This window comes from Moschus berezovskii, chromosome 14 (genome assembly GCF_049115385.1).
Source record: "Moschus berezovskii isolate FMDL1 chromosome 14, NW_MosBer_1.0, whole genome shotgun sequence".
NCBI lineage: Eukaryota > Metazoa > Chordata > Mammalia > Artiodactyla > Moschidae > Moschus > Moschus berezovskii.
The window spans coordinates 66,835,952-66,854,121 of NC_142473.1; the positions used below are offsets into that span (position 1 = coordinate 66,835,952).

The following is an 18,170-nucleotide window of genomic DNA, read 5'->3' on the forward strand; positions in this document are numbered from 1 at the left end:
GAAATGATGCCTCTTGTGCAAAGGGGAGGGAGACAGAAAAGGGAGACGGCCTGTTTGAGAAAGGCAGCGGCTTTCAGGGAATCTTGTGTAAGAAATCTACTTTTGAATATACTTCAGTGAAATCATTGTTGAAACAGGCTGACAATGGAAATCTGCCCAGATTGAAAATGCCAGCCCTAATTCAAAAGATAATTCCTCGCTAATAGCTTGTTGCATTTTTAAATTATTTCTAGACTTTAAGCTTTTGAATTGAACAGATAACTGGGAAATGCTACCATTTTGTATATGTACTGTGGGTATATATGGGCACAGATCTACACACAGCTTCCAATGGAGTTTTTTTCCTAACACATTTGCAATTTGATACCTGTAAAAATTATCTCTTAAGGATCATCAGGATTTAAAAGAGTATGTATGAAAGTAACCATTGGCTTAGAATGTTAATCTAACATGGAAATAAAATTTGTAACACCACACTATAAGGTTAAAAAGAAAATAGTATAATAAAGGAAATACAAAGGCTTTGGCATGGTTTTTACAATCAACAATGGTTAATTTTGATATGTAGTTGTGAACAACTTCAAAACACTTAAGTTTAAAACTCTTGCAAGCACTTTTAATTGATTAGGAATGAATTCTAGATGCACAAAATGATTGGACTGTGAACAGTAATACAACTATATCTAAGAACAATTAACTTTTGCTGGCCAAAAAAGAAACTTATGATTGCATGAAAATGTGTATAAAACATCTATAGAGTATTCTTGTCAAATATAAATGAAATTAACTTTATTATAGAAATCATTCTGAGGATTTCTAGGGAAGACAAATACTTACATTTTGACATAAAACAAATTGGATTATATCAAAGACACACTCTACCTTTCAGCTATCAACTTTTTTCTTCCTTGAATTTATATCTTACCCTTTTTTTTTGCACATAAACTTCATCTGTTAACAACCTTTGGAAAACCAACAGATATTTCTTACATAAATCTAGTGCATGTTGTTCCAGGTTTAATTATATGCAAGGAATGATACAAACGTGGAACATCAGTCCATAAACTATGAACAGATGGGTAGAAGTATTCCATATATCTTGATAAAACTCAAATTCGTGGCAAAGCTTGTTGATCATGATTTCCTTTTTTTTTTAAACAACTTCATGATCAACAGAGATCAAACATCCATCCAGTCTACGTTGTTCTTTTTTCATTATAACATACAAATGCCCATTTACAAATAATACACCAAAATGAATAAAAGTTTGGATACCAAAATGAAGATTTGTTCCAACTGACATCGTGCCTTCTGTATACAAAGGTCCTTGTTTTCAAGTCCATTCCCCAGTGGTACAAACACAGGACACAACTGCAGAACTGAAGTGCTTCTAACAGCCAATTTTCTTTCCTTCCTGAACGCCCAACTGCTGTGTCCACATAGTCACTGACTGAATTAACACAATATATTCTTTCTTTTTGTTTGTTTGTTTTTTATTATTATTTTTTTTTTACTGTAATCTTGGCCAATATTGAGACATATCAGGTTCACTTCCAGGAACTTGAACTGGAACTGACACACCAGGGGAAATGAGTCCTAGAAGTGGATGAAAGAAATAGCCATGTAGAGATTCCCTTCGAGAGACAGGCATGGAGTATGAATTTATAAGTTAAAAAAATCTCTAGTACCATCTAACATTTCAACTATATTTAAAAAAAAACAACTTTCAAGTCTTATAAACAAAAGTAGCACCTTCAGAAATTAGAAAACATGTTTACATGCACCTACTGAATTCCAATCCCTCCCCCTAAAAAGAAAACCAACTCCAGGCTTCCCTGGTAGCTCAGACAGTAAAGAATCCACCTGCAATGCAGGAAACTGGGGTTGGATCCTTGACTTGGAAAGATCCCCTAGGGAAGAGAATAGCTACCCACTCTAGTACGCTTGCCTGGAGAATTCCATGGACAGAGGAGCCTGGTGGGCTACAGTCCATGGGGTCCCAAACAGTCTGAGCGTGACTCAGGACACGACTGAGCAACTAACACTTTCACTTTCCAGTTGTCTGTATGTTTGGAACTTTAGCAACAAAACCATCCTGGAAAACCAAAGCAGTACTTCTTCATTCCAATGAAAGGCATAGAAGAACTGGAAGGACCTGAGAAGTCTTTCCAGTAAGCTCGGAGGAGGTGGGGGATGGCCTTCACTGTTGAGTTTGGCTAATATAATAATTTTTCCTTCTGAAAGATATATTTTTGGGTCTCGCCTTCATATGCAACTTCTGCAACCAAATTCAGGAAAAACAACTTTTTTTTTTTTGTCACTATGGCATTAAGTTACTAACTAGTTTGACTGAATTCCCCTTTTTAATTAGTTTTTTCCAGAGAAGCGAACGTCAGAGGGTAAAACACACCATCACACAAGGCCAGCAGATTCTTTCCAGGTAAACTACAAATGAAGGGAGATGACCTGGCGAAAGAAGCTGCCAAGGCCACCTCTGTGCAGCCTGTGGAGAGCAGCGGCTCACCTGTGGAAGTGGCGCCCGAGGTACCCATTGGCTGGCTGTTCATGTGTGTCTGCATATGTGGGGGGGTGTAGGTATCATAACTCCGCCCGTTCACCGAAGGGCTGGTGGGCAGCATGCAGGAGTACGAGGAGGTCTGGCTAGGGACTGGGGGCTGGGAGGAGAAAGGCAAACCTGTGGTTACTGAGAGACACATTGCACAGCCACATCCCCAGGCTCCCTCCTCCCCAGGACTCTGCCAATAAGTCTGAAGACACCCGCAAGTAAAGCACTGGAATTCCATGTGGGAACTCTAAGGTTGGGCCTCCACTGGTCCTTCTATTGTCCACTGCTAGAGCAAAGTTGCCTACATACCAAACTTTTTACAAGTACCCAAAATTCAGACTATTGTCCAGCTAGATGGTTGGCACCATCCATAAAATGAATAGAATTTTTGTCCGTTTTCATCTTGGACCTTCGCTGGCACCTTTAGAGAAGTTTTAACATGAGGACTTCCATAAATACATTACCCCTCTCTCAAAATTTCAGTCTAGTAATATTTGGGAATCCAATAACACCCCTACCCCTTAAACCCTGTATTTCAAGCTCTGAGGCAGAAAACAGCGGGAGGAACTCTGTGTAAAGTTTGGTTTAGGGACCTTGGAAGCCTTTCATGGTGGGACTCATGGATTTAAAGATTCTCGAAAAGGCAAATCAGTAATGATCTCAGGTTAAAGTAGTCAGAAGTGTCAGGAAATACCTAGCTCTACCATGAAAATTTGCTGTGACTTTCTTACAGACCCCAAACCCGAGATTGGGTTTAATCCACAAAATTGTGCTGCTACCCTCTAAATATTTAGAATCATGTCAGTAAAAAGATAAAACCTTTATCCTAACTAAATAAATATACAAGGCTGGGACAAAATTCCTCATGAGCTCTCACAGGGCTATGATGGGGCAGCAAACTTGGGATGAATTAATAGAAGCATAATGTCAGGAGCAAGGGAGATGACAGTACTGCTCTAATCTGCAAACTATAGAAATGTTTAACATTCCAAGACCCACATCCTCAGAGGCAATGATAACTAGAGAAGGTCAGAGAAGGACCCCTGCTCCTTATAAAATGGTTGAAGATTTTGGTCAACAGGATAAACTGATGGAAAGACAGGACACCCCTCACCCAACTCCAGAAGTCAAAGAGCAATTTTCTCTGAATAGTAGAATTGTTGATACTTTAATTTTGTTTTATGAATATATATATAATTTGAATGATATTATAAGTTATATAATTTTTAAAAATCAGCATCTGAGATAAATTGACCCACAGGGGCCTATATGTGGACACAACTCTAACAGAATAGCAGCATCTACTTAATTGTTTCTGTTTTCTCATACACACAGTTTTTATCTTCACAGAAACCTAGGTATTGCTACAATTTATAAAACTGAACAAGACAGTCAGTGGCCTTATTAAAGTCAGAGGATGACTGCTAACATCCAGTTCAAAGAGGCAAGCAGGCCCTCAGGGCCTTGCCAGAATTTCAGCTTGCATTTGTTTCTATCCTGAAATCACTTCCTCCAGGCAACCTTGACTTCTAGAAAATTCCAAGGCAGTTGTAGCCACCCCAACTAAAGGGCTGTTAATCCCTTAATTTACATTAATTGCTCTATGGTCAATAATATCCAGATGCAATAAAAATAGACATGTGAATAATGCCTTTGAAGCTGCTTATCTAGCTGTTCCTATATCAGTCTAAAGACCGTGAAACATTTATTTTAGTGTGATTTGGGTTAGAAATCCAGCCAAAGATGTTCTGTGGAGAATAAACTATCTGTGTATCCCCCAATCTGTTTCTATCAGGGGCTCATGCTGGCCAGTTTCATACCGCCCAGCATCTCTAACTGCTGTACAAACAGAACAAGAGTTCTGAAGAAGTCATGGCAGAAGGCCCACCAGAAGACCAATATTCTCCCCATCAAGAAACCCTCTGGCTTCAAGGTTCCAGTACACCCTACCTACCTGATACAACTTCCATCATAAAACAGGATTAGCCTAGCTCAGGACCTAGCACAAGTAGGGGCCAATATATATTTGGGACGGAAGTGAGTAGGGGCAGGTTGTTATACCAAGTGAATAGCATCAACCTTTCCAGGCAGCTAGTAATGCCAGAAACTCATCACATCATTCACAACAAAGATACATGATATTTCTAGCAAATACCTTCTATTCTTTTTATTCTAAGATAGAGAAAGAAAACTATCTTTTCCTCTATGTTAAGTAAATCACACTATACAAATATGAATCCCAAGTCTGATCCTTTTTTTCTTCCTCACTAGTTTCTCACAAACATCCTAAATAACATCCAAAATACACATAAAGACTATAAATTTATTTATACGAACACCTGAATACAAACTTGTTTTACCCATATTAACCCCTTACTAGCTAATAATTTGCCAGCATTATTTTCATTTTCTGGTCCAAGTTTCACACTGGTCCCTAAAGCGTGCCCCATTCTCATCCAACATCATCAAATTGACATTCCCAATGAGCAAAAAGCAGATTAACTGGACTGAAAATCAAGTTTTTATTTTATTAAAGGCATGAATCAATCAGTTAATCAATCAACTAAAAGACTGGATTGACTGCTTTCATCTCAGACTTCACTGGTCAAGCCAATCACCGTACTGAGAAAGTCTCCCAAGGGTAAACACAGGGCCAATGAGGTCTGCATGCCCCAACCCACTCCTAACCTCCTCTCCCAGGGACCCATTAAGTGGGCAACCACCAGCCTCACTTACTTGCATAGGCAGATTATTCGCCATGGTGAAGCTGGGCATGGGCGGCAGAGCACTGTATGTGTTTGTGAGGGCTGTGTCTGTTCGGCCCAACATGGAGCCAGAGGTGAAGGAGGAAACTGCAGGGAGAGGAACACAACAGACGTGGTGAGAGTCAGAGCCAAGGGCAAAAAGGTTGAAACACACTGATCAGTAGAATTAATATTTCCAATTACCAGGCGTGGTGGGTTGTGGGATTGGTTGGTAGACACTGGTGCTGAAACTACTGCTGATAGGAATATGACTAGGTGTGTTGCTGGCTTGTCTTCTCTGATTCCTCAGCTTTTCTTCTCTTCTCCATTTGGCCCTTCGATTGGAAAACCATACCTGGAAATCAGACAGAACAGGTGAGCCCTGTGCCTGCTCCCAGCTCCACCCCATCCCTGACAGGTCCACTGTCCTCCTCCCCCAGTCCCCAAGTGACGGCAAAGCATTTAGCAAACTAAATCTGTTTCTATTTATACAAACAAATGACATTCCTTAGAAGTACCTGGGTCTCTAAAAAAGGCAAATGGTATGAGTCACAAAGCATGAACACACAGTCCCGGGATACCTGTATTCTCGCTTCAGGTAGATCTATTTTGGCCGCCAATCTTTCTCGGGCAAACACATCTGGATAATGGGTTCTCTCAAACTCTGAAAGAGTAAGTTGCATTTTCTATGTTGCACCAGAACTATACAAAATGTGTCAACCAAAGCCTGGATCAAGCTGATTTCCACCTCCCAACTTCTATCACCTTCAACCAATTCCCTTTAAAATGCTACTACTATTAGCATTGACTGTACTTGGAAGAACTATCCCATCAGAACCATTTTCTATTTTTTTGTTTAACGACATTCATTCAAAGTCTCTTCTGTGGCCTGAATTAGCCAAATCATCATTTTTTCTTTATGAGAAGTCAGATTTTTCATCTTTGAATTGCTGGTACATGAAAAGAAGAAAGAAAACATATGCACTAAAAGAGATGCCCAGAAAAGAAAGAAAGAGGAAACCTTTTCAGGCCTCTGCACAAGGGCCCTGGCTAAATTTAGCTCTTTGTACTGAAGATGTGGCATTTACTTTGATTTACTGCTTCTCTACTTTGAAAAACTCCATCACCTTTCTCCAGGGCCTCAATTTGCTCTTGGGTAAAGGATGTTCTATTTCTTTGCAGCTTCCGCTTCAGCTGAAGTCGCATTTGGGCCTCATCTGAATCTTCTCCATTGGAACTGATGGAGTTGGTATTCTCTCCCCCTCCTTCCTGCTGCTGGCAGCCATCTGGAACAAAAAGAACAGGACAGTAAGAGAAATTTGGAATAACCTGAAGTCTCCAAAAGGGACCTCATATAACCATAAACTCCAAGAGCAGTCTATTCTCACAGTCTCACCAAAACATTCCCAAGGTAACTGTCAGCCTTCAAAAGACATTAGTGACACACATTACCTAACCACCATTTTCTGTTTTTATTATGATGAGACTGTGCAATGTAGATACTTATAGAATGGCATTTCTGTGAATGACAAAACAAGTGAAGTTTCCAATTAAAATGATCTTTCATAACTAACCTTGACCCTCCACATGCTTCACCCAGCTCCCTCTCCTTGCAGAATTTATTTACCTATGGTTGTGTTGGGAAAACAGAAGAGTGATGTTCAAGATTTCAGCTGATCTATAATCAGTAATTCCTATCTAATCAATTAGATGTTGATAGGTTTGTAGAAAATGCTATTAAGAAACCAAACCAAGCTTGTAATCTTTAAAAAAAATATTTATCTAGTTTTTATTTGAATTCTGCACAGTCAATTTCATTTTAAAGGTTGTGAATTTAGAAGTGCTCGCATTGTTCTGCAGTTTTATTCAACTATTGTATGAGTGCGCTTTGCCTTGACACCTATTACGAGCACAGCTGTAATTATATCATCACCAAGAACAGGCTATAATTGCTGAAAATGGAATTTTATATTTAGATAAAAGGACTGTCCATTCTTTGTAATGTGTTGCACCAGAGAAAAGTAAGATTTCTTTTAAATTTTTAACGTGTAATTTTAAAAAAGAAATAGTAGAGAGTTCACTAACTAGCTAAATATGCTATGCTGCAGCTGAATCCTTGGCATATCATTTAAGTGGTACATTTTTAATTAGGGCATTTCCACCACTTTTAATGTAATTTCTATCATTAAACAGGGGAAAGTTTTATTGTTTTCCCTTGCTGCTTGGAGGGCAAGATGTGCACTTGGGCAAGCTGTCTCCTTTTGCACCTTGCCGGAGAGGCTACAGCCTGTCTGAAGGAAAGGATTCAGTTCTCTCTACGCCTCCAGGGCCACTGCCTCCTGGGTCCTTGGGCCCTAAGGGATATCCCAAGGGATACCAAAAGGGGCTGCCCCCCTCCCCATCCTAGTGACTTGGCCCTGGGGGGAGGAGCCTCTGGGGCGCCTTGGTGGGAATCGACTTGGCCAGGAATATCATTTATAACCGGGAGACAATAGGCAGTGCCTTCAAAGAGTTCAGGGAATTGTGACAGGATCTAGTGGGATCTTTTCAGGAACTTTGAAATGTTTTAAAACCCCAACTTTCTCCCCCATTTAAACAGGCGGATTCATCAGCACTGGCCACCATATGGGCCCTTGGAGATCTATTGAGATGACCACCAACACTTGAATAGCGAGGGGCTGCTTTTCAGCAAAGCACAATGCCCCGCGAGTAAGGGAAACTATTAAACTCCTGGGGCAGGAGCGTTGGCAAACTTTCGTGGGCAGAATTTCGAGGCCACAATGAGCGCGGACAACAAAAGGATTCTCTTGAGGCGTGCAGCGGGCCACATTGTGTTACAAGAAGCCCAGTCAACAGACTTTTCAGTGAAGTGTGTTAACCCCTCTGCTCTGCTATCATTAATCACTGTCCGAAGAGCGGGCGCCTCAATGCTATTTAGGGCGCTTGGCTGGGGGCTGGAGGGTGGATGGGGGGCCGGGGCAGGGGGTGAGGGGGCGCAGGGACGGTGGACGAGGACGGGACGTGGGGGAAAGCGGGGAGGAGAGGCAGAGCGGATGAAGACCAGCGGGGAGGGAGACTGGAGGGGAGGGAACAGAGGTCTGGCTGAGGGAGGAGGAGAGGGGAGGCGGTAGAGAAAGGTGAAGCCAGAAAGAGGCTCCAAAGAGGAAGAGGCCAGAAAGGTGCACGAAGGACAGAAAAAGTGCTGAGAGGAAAAGAGACAAGAGGGTCAGCGGCCAAGGGGAGAGACCGAGGGCGGTAAGAGAGAGAGAGACTTAGTAAGTGGGCTACTTCGGGTCGTCCTGCGCTACATCAGCTAGGTGGGGCTTGGGGAGGGCTCCTTAGCCGCGCCCCCACATGTGCCTGCACCAGCGTCTGCGCTTATTTACTGCCCCAAGTTTCATGGTGACTTTTCCACGTGTTTTTCAGGGAGCGAAATGCCAAGCCCCTTTTCTTTTCGGATTCAGTCGATGAGGAAGACTTTAGAAATAGACTTTGGGGGGCCAACTAGTAAGGCCCATCAGTTATTGCTTTTGGAAAGCACAAACAAAAACCTGCGATCCTCCAACGTGTAGGGAAGGGGCTGAACACAATCCCATCTTGCAGGGGTGGCGTCACTCAGACTCCTTCCAGGAGGCCCCACCCCAGTCCTTTTTTCTGGCACATTCGAGCTCTCCAATTAAACAAAGCTACCGGGGTGTGCCTCAGAAGACCCTCACAGATAGCATTCTCTGCTCCCGTTTGCTTCACTGACGCTTTCCTAATTTTAAAACATGGACATGTGCTCACGTTCTCCTTCCTTTCTCCCTCTCCGCACTGCGCCCCCCCCCACAGCCGCGCCTGCGGGCCCCCGCACCACACTCATACACACACACACACACACACACACACCACACACCACACACCACACACTTACTAACAGGAATGCAGGCGCAGCGCTGACTTGGGAAGTGACTTTTAAGGGGAGTCATTTAAGGGAGGATGCGGAGCGCTTGATTTTAAACCTCTTTGGAAAGAAACAAACAGCAGTGGAGACAGAGGCAGGTCAGGAGAAAGTCGTGGCTGCAGGATCCCTCCAAGACCCTACAGAGTCAATGTGCACCGCTGAAAGTTTGCTACTTTAGCAACAGTCCGCAGCCAGGCGGTGCGGGAGAGGTCACTCTTAAACTGGGTGCCCCTCCTTTTTTTTTCCTTTAGTGGATTTACTTTCCACTCTTAAAGCTTTTTAGCAAAATAAAACTAGAAGTTGGATCTCGGATTCTCCCCATGATAAACCTAAGTGGCAGACAATTAAGATATCTTCTTTAAAAGGCGCCCCCTCAGCACGCAAAGAAGTGGCCTTCAATGGGCGCCTTCCACCTTCCAGCCTAATCCTCGAGAAGGCGAGTGAAAGCGCCTCCCATACTCCCAGCCCCAGGACCATCTGACGCTCGGGATAGGATTTGTTTCCTGGAAGAAGGAGAAGGGAGAGAGAGAGAGAAAGAAGAAGAAGGAAAAAAAAGACGCTGGGAAATAAAATCATTCCTTAGTTTCTTAGTGTCTTAATCAGTGAGGCGGAAAACAAGCAAGAAAAGATAGCAACCCGGTTGCGGCACCTTTTCAGCTTTGGAGCGCGGATCAAAACATTGAAGCATCTGTTGAAAAAAGAGGCTGACTAAATCCTATAGAGGGCCTGGGTATTACGGGAGGGGGGCGGGGGAGGGAGGAGATAAGAAAAAGTGTCTCCGTGATCCCTAAAACCACCAAATCGCAGGAGAATTGGGGGCCGGATAGAGTTGTCTCTTGTGGTTGTCAGCCCACATCGGCACAATTTTATTCACCGCCGCATGGCGTTGATCAGATGGAAACCATATTTGTCTCCCTCTGAGACTTAACCTCGCCTTATGCTTTCGGAGTCATGGACTCTTTTAAAACCCAAAACCGGCTTCCTGGGCCGGGAAAGGGGGCGAGGCGGGGAGGGGGGGCCTTCTTAGAGCCCAAAGAGCCAAGGATTCCGGCGTCAGACGCTGCCACAGGCGCCCTGTGGCCCCTGCACCCGGGCACTCCGCGCTCGGCTGGCGTGACTGCCCTCCCCACGCAGCGGGGGCCAGGCACAGGTCGGGGGGGGCTTGGGGTTTTTTTGGGGGGGTGGGGCCGGGGGCAGACGGAGAACCGGCAGTTGGTGAGCCAGAATGCTCTAGCAACTGGGTGCCTGAAAGAAAGTTCAAAGTTCCTGAACGAGCGCCACCTCCCGCCCCAGCCAACAGGAGCCCTCGCGCCCAGGGCTCAGCCTTCCCAGGCCCGGTCACCGAGTCCCGCGCCCTCCTGGAGATTTCTCCGGCAGACGAGGCGGCGGGGTGGGGTCACCGGACCTCTGGGTGGGGTGGGGGGGTGGTGCTGGGGGCGAGCAGTGGGAGTGCGTGTCCCTTGGGTGTGTCCGGCGTGCGCACGTGGGAATCCTACAGTTTCAAAGGCCAGGTGAGGGTATGGCGGTCACTCCCTCGTCCTCACCAGAGGCCGGAGGGAGCCATCGGGGAGGCAGTGCCTCCTCGGGGGGCAGCCTGCCGCACCCCGGGAGGCCGAGGTTCGGCCCGATGCGGGCGAGCGGGTCGCCCAAGGGAGCCGGAGCCCTGCGCGTCGGGAGGCCTCGGCCCGGCAGAGCGGCCGCGCTGGGAAACACCGAGCCAGCGCTTTGCTCCCTATCTTCCCAGTGTCCGTCCTGTATTGTTTTCTGCTCTTAAAACTGACATGTCTAATTGGCAATTGGTGCCGAATCGTGTCCAGAGGTCTCTTGTGGAACATTTCTACAGCTGTCTCCTTCAACTAGACGCTTATTCATGTCGCCTTAATGAGAAACAAAACGTTCTCTAATGAGCAATTACAGAGCGACAGGATTGTTCCCATAACAAATTCTTGCGAGTGACAGAAGCATCCTTTGTACCAGATATTTCGCATACTGTTACCGATTTTCCCTTCCCTCGCCCGGCTCCGTGGAGGCGCGGGGCACCCAGATTGGGTTGAGCGCGCACGGAGGCGAGGGCAGCCCGTCAGCGTCCCCCTCACCGCCTCCCCTGGCCGGGAGCCCCCAGGCTTCGTCGTGCTCCGGGGAGTGAGATTCCACGTCCCATTATCCCTCATATTATCTCCTTGTCACGAGGACAACAAATACCGATTAATCTTCGGAGTAAACTGTTTCCTACTCTTGACCAAGCTACCTCCGGTGTGTGAAGGGGAGGGGCGGGGAGAGCCAACCGACCCGACCCCACCCCCGTCTGCTCCTCTTCCTCCATCCCTTCTCACAGAGCCTGCAGCGGGCCAGAGCCTATCTTTCCTCTCAGCTCCAGGGAAGCTCCCACACACCAAAGTCTGGCTCACAGGAGCCTCACCCCACCTATCTTATTACACAGTCGCCACCCACAAAGAATGAGAACTCGGGGCCCAGAGGCGTGGAGGGGGTCCAAACCTAGAGGGTAGGGTTGTTTTAGTTGGGAATCAGCATTTCCAATGCCCCATCCTCAACCTGGCCCTGCATCTCACTGTTCACCCTCTCTCATACAGCCTGCTCATAGTCACATAATTTGTCAATTACAGCAAAAAGCAAGATGATACAATTATGTTTACCTTGCAGTCTGTCAGTGTGTTAACTTGTCACACTTCTACAGCAAGGGGGCTCTCCGTGCATTTTAATGGCACCTTTGAATAGGGCACCACACAGCTAGCTCATACAGGCACACACCTACTCCTGCCCATAACACACACTCGAGCGTGCTTGCACACACACACACACACACACACTCACTCCAGCCACATTCATACTACTTCTGACTACACAACCCTTGAATTTCCAGGCCAACCAGACAGTTCAACAAATACCACCTAGATATAGCGCAAGTCAACATGTCCCAAGCCCTTGAAGAGTTACTCCCACTACGTTCTCCAAGCACAAAAGTCCAGAGAGGGAAAAGGCTGGAGGAGAAGAGGACACGCAAGGGCTGCATATATGAAGAGTTTGAGGGTGGGTCTTTGGGTTTTTACCTTGCGTAGGTTGCCCTGGCACGGATGTTCCCGGATACCAACCCGGGCGAGTGCCCCAGCTTCCGGTCTGCCCGTTCAACATCCTTAGTTTATCATACATGCCGTCTGCGCCCATCTGTTGCTTTTCGCTAGCCAGGTTGCGAAGAACTCTGTTTATTGATGATACCTGCAAATCAAATCAAGATCAAACCAAATGGCAGAGTCTCCTGAAGACACAGTTGCCCTATCTTAAGTCTCCATCTCAGCATGCTCCCCTTTAAAGAATGACCCCCTAATACATTGAAAAAAAAAATGCCCAACCATCCTGGGACAGTGGGTGGACTTGCAGAGACATCGTGGAAAGAATGCCAGCTATCATTCTGGGCATGGAAACTGAGTTGGGTAGAGAGTTGGAAGACTAGGGAGGGGTCCTTCACTGTTGCTCAGTGTCTTTGGTGACCTAACTCACATGGCTGCTTTTTTTATTATTGTTGCTGTTAAAGATTCCCCCTCTCCAATATTAAGACTTGGCTTAGAGATTTCTTTCACTGTTATTTGTTTTTTATATTAGGACAGAAATGGATGTTTGATTTCTGAAAGAAGGGTCAAACAGCAAGATGTGGAGGAAGTTTGCTTGAATCTGGTTTTCATTTTCATTTTCCTTCTACATTCCAGTGACTTTCTCCAGGTGCCTTCACTCTCTACTTTGCCGCATGCAAATGAGGTGACTAACCCTCCCACACGTGACTCCCATTTCCAGAAGGTCAGTGAAAAAGGTCAAGGTGCTCCTCTCAAGACCCCCAGGTACAGAGGTGACAAACGTGGAGCAGGGAGGAGAGAAAAAGAAAGACACTGGCAGGAAGCAGAGTAGGGGGACATAAAGAAAGTGATGGTAAAGAGGGAAGAGCATGGAGCTTAGGGCAGGGAGAGGGAATGTTCTCAGTGAACTTACACTTGGTATGTTATCGTTGGTACAGACCCCCTCGGACAGTAATCTGTCTCGGATTTCCCAAGCAAAGATGGACGGGCACTCCCGCTTATACTGGGCTATTTTGCTTACAACTTCTGGAGTCGCTACTCTCGGTTTACTACCACCGATTGCCCTGGGTCTGATGGAGCCAGTCTCGTAATACCTGCCCAGAATTTTACTCACACATCCGTTGGACACCTGCATAGGGGAAGTGGACAGAAAACCACATTATTAATAATTTCAAGACAAAAATAAAATTGTTTAAGTATGCATTAAACAATGACAAGCTTACGTTTTGATTGTCCAGCACTTGGACTTTTGCATCTGCATGGGTCTATAACACAAAAATATACCTTCAATGGTACGAGAACTTACTATAGAGAGCTTTTTTTCTTAATATTACATTTGTAGCCCTAAAAACTACAAATAGGATACTTTCAAACAGTTTGAACTAAAAAAAAAAACTTAAAAGTTTTTAAAACTGTTTTTGTAAATAAACACTGCCAGAAGATGCATCAAAACGAAGTCAGATTGTTTTGTGCTGATCTTGCTTAAAGTGGTGTTATGTTTTAATGAGTGAAGGGGAAAAATAAACTGAATCTTTAGTCATTTTTCCTTTAAAAATATGCCCAATTGAGTAAACGTGAGTTAGGGAGGGAGGTAAACAGCATTTGTCTTTTAAAATCAATATATATCCTTCATGAATATGAAGAAATCAAACAAATATCTCAAACCCTGAGAGGTAAGCACAGGGTGAGGGAGAAGGGGATGAAATTATGCAGATTTATGTAACTCATTTTATTACAGTTCATAAACTGTTACCACAAAGAACATTTTTAACAAATGAAAAGAGAAAGGTTTTTTGTTGGTTTGTTTTTAATTCACACCCAGTTTTTTTCTTAAGCAGATGAATTCTCTTACATGACTGACCCAGGTTGAAAGAGATCGGGAAGGATGGTGGAAGGAAAGGGGAAAGCAGAAGGCAGGGGAGTGGGGTGGGGGCTGGAATGGGAGGTGAGGGTGGGGGTCCATAATTAGCAGCTTTTACAGTAAGAAATGAAGAGAGGGCCTTGAGAGTGGAGGGCCGCGGGGGCGGCGAATGGGGCGGCGCCGGAGGATCACCTGCAGAATTCGGGAAATGTCGCACGGCCGGGCCCCGCTGTGAGCTAGCTCTACGATCTTCTGCCGGGTGGAGTCCGGCAGTGGCCGCCCGTTGACAAAGACACCACCGAGCTGATTCACTCCGCTGTGACCTGAAGAAAGGGAGAGGAGAGCAGAGCAGAGAGGAGGGGAAGAAGAGGCAAGAAAGAGAAGAGGGGGGCGGAGGAGGTGGAGGAGGAAGAAGGAGGAGAAGGATGAAAAGGAGGAAGGAAGGAGGAGAAGAAGAAAAGACAACCGCAATGCATCCTCAGCTCCCTGCCAGCCCTGGCCAACCTCAGTGATCAGGTCCCTGCTAGCGATGAAAATGACAACAGAACCTCAAAGCCATTCCAGGCTTCGGGGCAGCCCAGCCCAAACACAGCGGAGCTCCTGCCCACCAGACTGCAGAAAAGAAGCACGGTGCAGACACACGTAAGAACACACGCACCTCACTACTACTTACTGCTTTCACTCCAGGAGAACCCCCAGCCCACCACTGCCCTCCAGAAACACCCCCAGCCAGTCTCTGAACCCGCAAAGTGCAAATAATCAGTTCAGAAATATCCTCCCAAAGATCCCCTCTGAGTGAAAAGAAAAATCACGGGTCCTACAGAACCCCCACTGCATCTTCAAGCTCCCTGCATTGTTAGAACTGTGATGGTAAACCCTACAGCTCTTGAGTGCTCCCTCAGATGCTAGAGTCCAGAAACATTTGCTGTCATACTCCAAACTCTGGTGAAGCACCGGGATTAAAAAAAAAAAAATAGAAGAAAAGGGAATGGAGTAAAGAAGAATCAGAACAGCAAATCTGTGGCTAGTGAACCGCAACCTGGGTTCAGCACCTCCCATGCAGGCTTCCTCAAGTCCCTCAGATCGGCTCCATCCACAAAGTAGTCTGGCTGCTACAGTGGGCAGAGGTATGGGAGTCTGTCTGCACCAGCTACAGCTCTGCTTTTACTTCCGATGCTAAATTCGGCCCTCCCCACAGCCCAGGACAGATAGGAGCAAAAATCAAAAAGTGAAAAGAAAAGGAAAAGACCACACCACAGTGTCCCTTTCCCTCCATTATCTGGTTATCTCACAACCTCACCCTATTGTCTAAACTGAGAATAGGGAGAAGGAGTTAGCACCCCTGTACCCCCCTCCCCAGAAACCACAGGCACACAAATAAAGCCAATTGCCTATTTCCACTTCCTTAAAAATCTCCAACCTGCAGCCCCGACTCTAGAGAGCAGCCCTTCCAGGAGAAGATGTGGCTCCCCCGCTCAGCTCGCCTCTCCTCTCCTCTCTTCTCCTTGGAGCCTCTGATAAATTGACTCCAGGAGCCTGAGCTTCTTAGCAATAAATAAGCTCCAAATATAGAAGAGGGGGGAAAATATGATGAGCCTCTCTGACATTTGTCTTTAAAATAAAACTAGCTGCACGTCAAGTTTGAGCTTAATTTCTGGAAATAGGCGGAAGTCGCTGCGGATCATGCATGGAAGGCTAATTGAAAAGATCAGTCGGGGCGCTTGTGGCAGCCTTGTCACTTCGTGACAGCGCTCCGCTCCGGGAAATTGCATCGTCACGACAAACGGGACCGTGATAAAACGACCCTTTCCGTCCCTATTTGTAGATCACTCAGACGAGATGGAACTGCACTCGTTTCCCCTTCGAGGGGAGCCGCGTTTTCAGGGTAGCCGAAGGCTTGGGGCAGAGTGGCGGGGGGGCCTGACTGAGGGGGCGTGCTGAGGCCTCAACTCGATGAGAAGTGACAGGCGTTTGGGGTATCTAGGCTCCGCCGGGCCGGGCTTGAGCAGGGACATCGCGGGGACACCGCTTCTCCAACAGAGCGAGGCCTAGAGCCCGCTTCTGGTTTCTCCTAAATTCCCTTCATTGCCTTCCTTTGCCTCGAAACACCTTCTGCTGCTCCAGCTTACAGGAGCCTCCTCTTTGGGCAAAGGACGCCTTCCAGGAAAAAGAAAGGCACTCCCAGAGAAAGATCGAGAAAGACCTTCCAAACTTCACGCGCAGCCTAGGCAATTCCCAATCTGGGAATGCCAAGGCGTATGAAGCTGCCTAATCCTAGACTTCCCTCCTTCTCCCCCTCACAGGCAAAAAAAATAACCTGCCCGCCACCTCCGCGGTGACCGCCGGCGGGTGCTCGCCCAGGGCCAGGTCGCCTCTGCCAGCATCGAAATGGCAGCGAGGAAGCGCCGCTCTAAGTTCCCCTTCAGAGGTTAAGCCTCAATCATTGTGTCCCTTCCCTAGGGACGGCTGGCGCTCTCGCCCAGTGGCGATGATTATGCGCCTAGAATTCGACCGCGAAGCATCTAATAGGAAAACATATGGTGTCAATTTGGATGCTCTGCGCCTCGCGCACACCCGGGAGCGAGCGGCACAAAGCCCTGCAGGCCGGCCCGCGACCCCGCGCCCCTCGGGGCCCGCCAGCCAGGCCGCAGCGGCAAATGCTCAACGCCGCGCGCCCGGGGCCGGCCTGCCCGAGAGCCTGCGGCTGGGGCCCTTGTGCTGGAGAGGGGAGGACCCAGCAGCCAGGAAGAGTGGCCAGAAGCCCGAGCCTCGCCAAGGAGGGTTCCTACCGGGCCAAGTCCCCGGGCCTGGCACGTTCTGCACAACTAATCCGCAATCCAACTAGGCGCCCCCTTTGCGCCCTCTCCTGCGCTTCACGCCCACCAGCCGCTGAAGCGCCAGGGGACAGCTAGCGGCTGCAGGACAGATGGATCAGGGGCTAGGGACCCCTCTCAGTCTGCGGTTCGGCAAGGGAAGGTTTCTAGAAGATGTAGGCTTTCAGGCAGTCCATACAGCGGAGCCCTTAAACTGCCCCGGGGCTCTGCACCTCTACCGGGGCCTAGTTTTACTGGGCCTCCAGGCTCTCAGGCCCGGTCTCAGATTCGTCCTGCCACAAAGCAGCACCCACGTACTGAGCAGGAAGGTGGGTTGGGGACCCAAGGCGTCTAGGCAGAGGGAGGATAGGAGATGCAATAGCCAGGGAACCAAAGGCACAGCGGGCCTGGAATGACTAGGACCCACACAGTAGCCACCAGGGCAGGGCTGCTCCAACTCCTGGGCTCGATCCCCACTCTCCTCCCAGACCCAGTAAACCTGCTCTCGCCGGTCTGCGCCCTGTAACAGTCCCACGGTTCCAGTACCAACTCCACCCCACCGCAGGCCTGGGTGCCCCACTCCCCTGGCCTTCCAGGCCCCTTGCCAGGGTGGCGATGGGAGGAGCTGCTCTTAGGGTGACTGAGAGAGAGGAGCCCCCCACCCTCCCCAGACGGTGGCGACCTTAAGTCTTGACTAAGCCCAAGGGGCCTCCTTCTCGCACGACGGCAAGAGGCCTCCGCCCCGCCCCACTCAGTCCAACCCCCCTCTCTGGGGTCAGAGCCCGGGCAGGGGCGGGGAGGGGGTGTGAGTTACAGGATTGGGGGGGATGGGGTTTCTCTACCGCAGCTTCGCAAACTCTTGCGGGCTGTTCTCAAGAGCCCAGCCCCTGTTCTTCCAGGAGGGAGAACAGAGCAAATGCCCTCCCCTCTTGGAGCAGCTGCCTCGGGTCCCCGGGCCTCTTCCCTCGCGCCCCCGGCCTGGCCTGTGCGGACACCGAGATCCTCCAAGCCCTCCCCCAACCCGCGCGCTGGTCCGCGCCTCCCCCGCCCGAAGTCCAAAAAGACCAGAGGCACTTACTGTTCTGCATGCTGGCGCTGGCTGGGGGCCGCGGTATCCCACGGGGCTCGAATATGGGGCTCTGTTAGCAAGAATATAG

The 18,170-nt window shown here is 47.7% G+C and overlaps 1 protein-coding gene across 2 annotated transcripts; it reads right to left on the reverse strand.

Annotated features, from left to right (window-relative positions):
* Positions 1-551: 551 nt before the first annotated feature.
* Positions 552-18,149, reverse strand: PAX6 (paired box 6). Of its 2 annotated transcripts, XM_055422699.2 has the most exons (11): positions 18,092-18,149; positions 14,393-14,523; positions 13,563-13,604; positions 13,253-13,468; positions 12,322-12,487; positions 6,438-6,596; positions 5,892-5,974; positions 5,515-5,665; positions 5,303-5,418; positions 2,525-2,675; positions 552-1,596 (listed from the first exon to the last, which is right to left on the reverse strand). In XM_055422699.2, the coding sequence occupies exons 1-11, from the start codon at positions 18,099-18,101 to the stop codon at positions 1,511-1,513; spliced, it is 1,311 nt and encodes a 436-aa protein (XP_055278674.1). In that variant the 5' UTR covers positions 18,102-18,149; the 3' UTR covers positions 552-1,510. The 2 variants fall into 2 exon arrangements, with proteins under 2 accessions (XP_055278674.1, XP_055278675.1); XM_055422700.2 differs by lacking the exon at positions 13,563-13,604.
* Positions 18,150-18,170: the final 21 nt, after the last annotated feature.

Bases quoted from the DNA above. Each gene is read 5' to 3' on its own strand.
- PAX6 (XM_055422699.2), bottom strand. The intron at 13,605-14,392 runs GTGATCCTCCGG...TTTGTGTTATAG, and splicing joins ACATTTCCCGAATTCTGCAG to ACCCATGCAGATGCAAAAGT. The intron at 13,469-13,562 runs GTAAGCTTGTCA...TCCCCTATGCAG, and splicing joins AAGTGCTGGACAATCAAAAC to GTGTCCAACGGATGTGTGAG.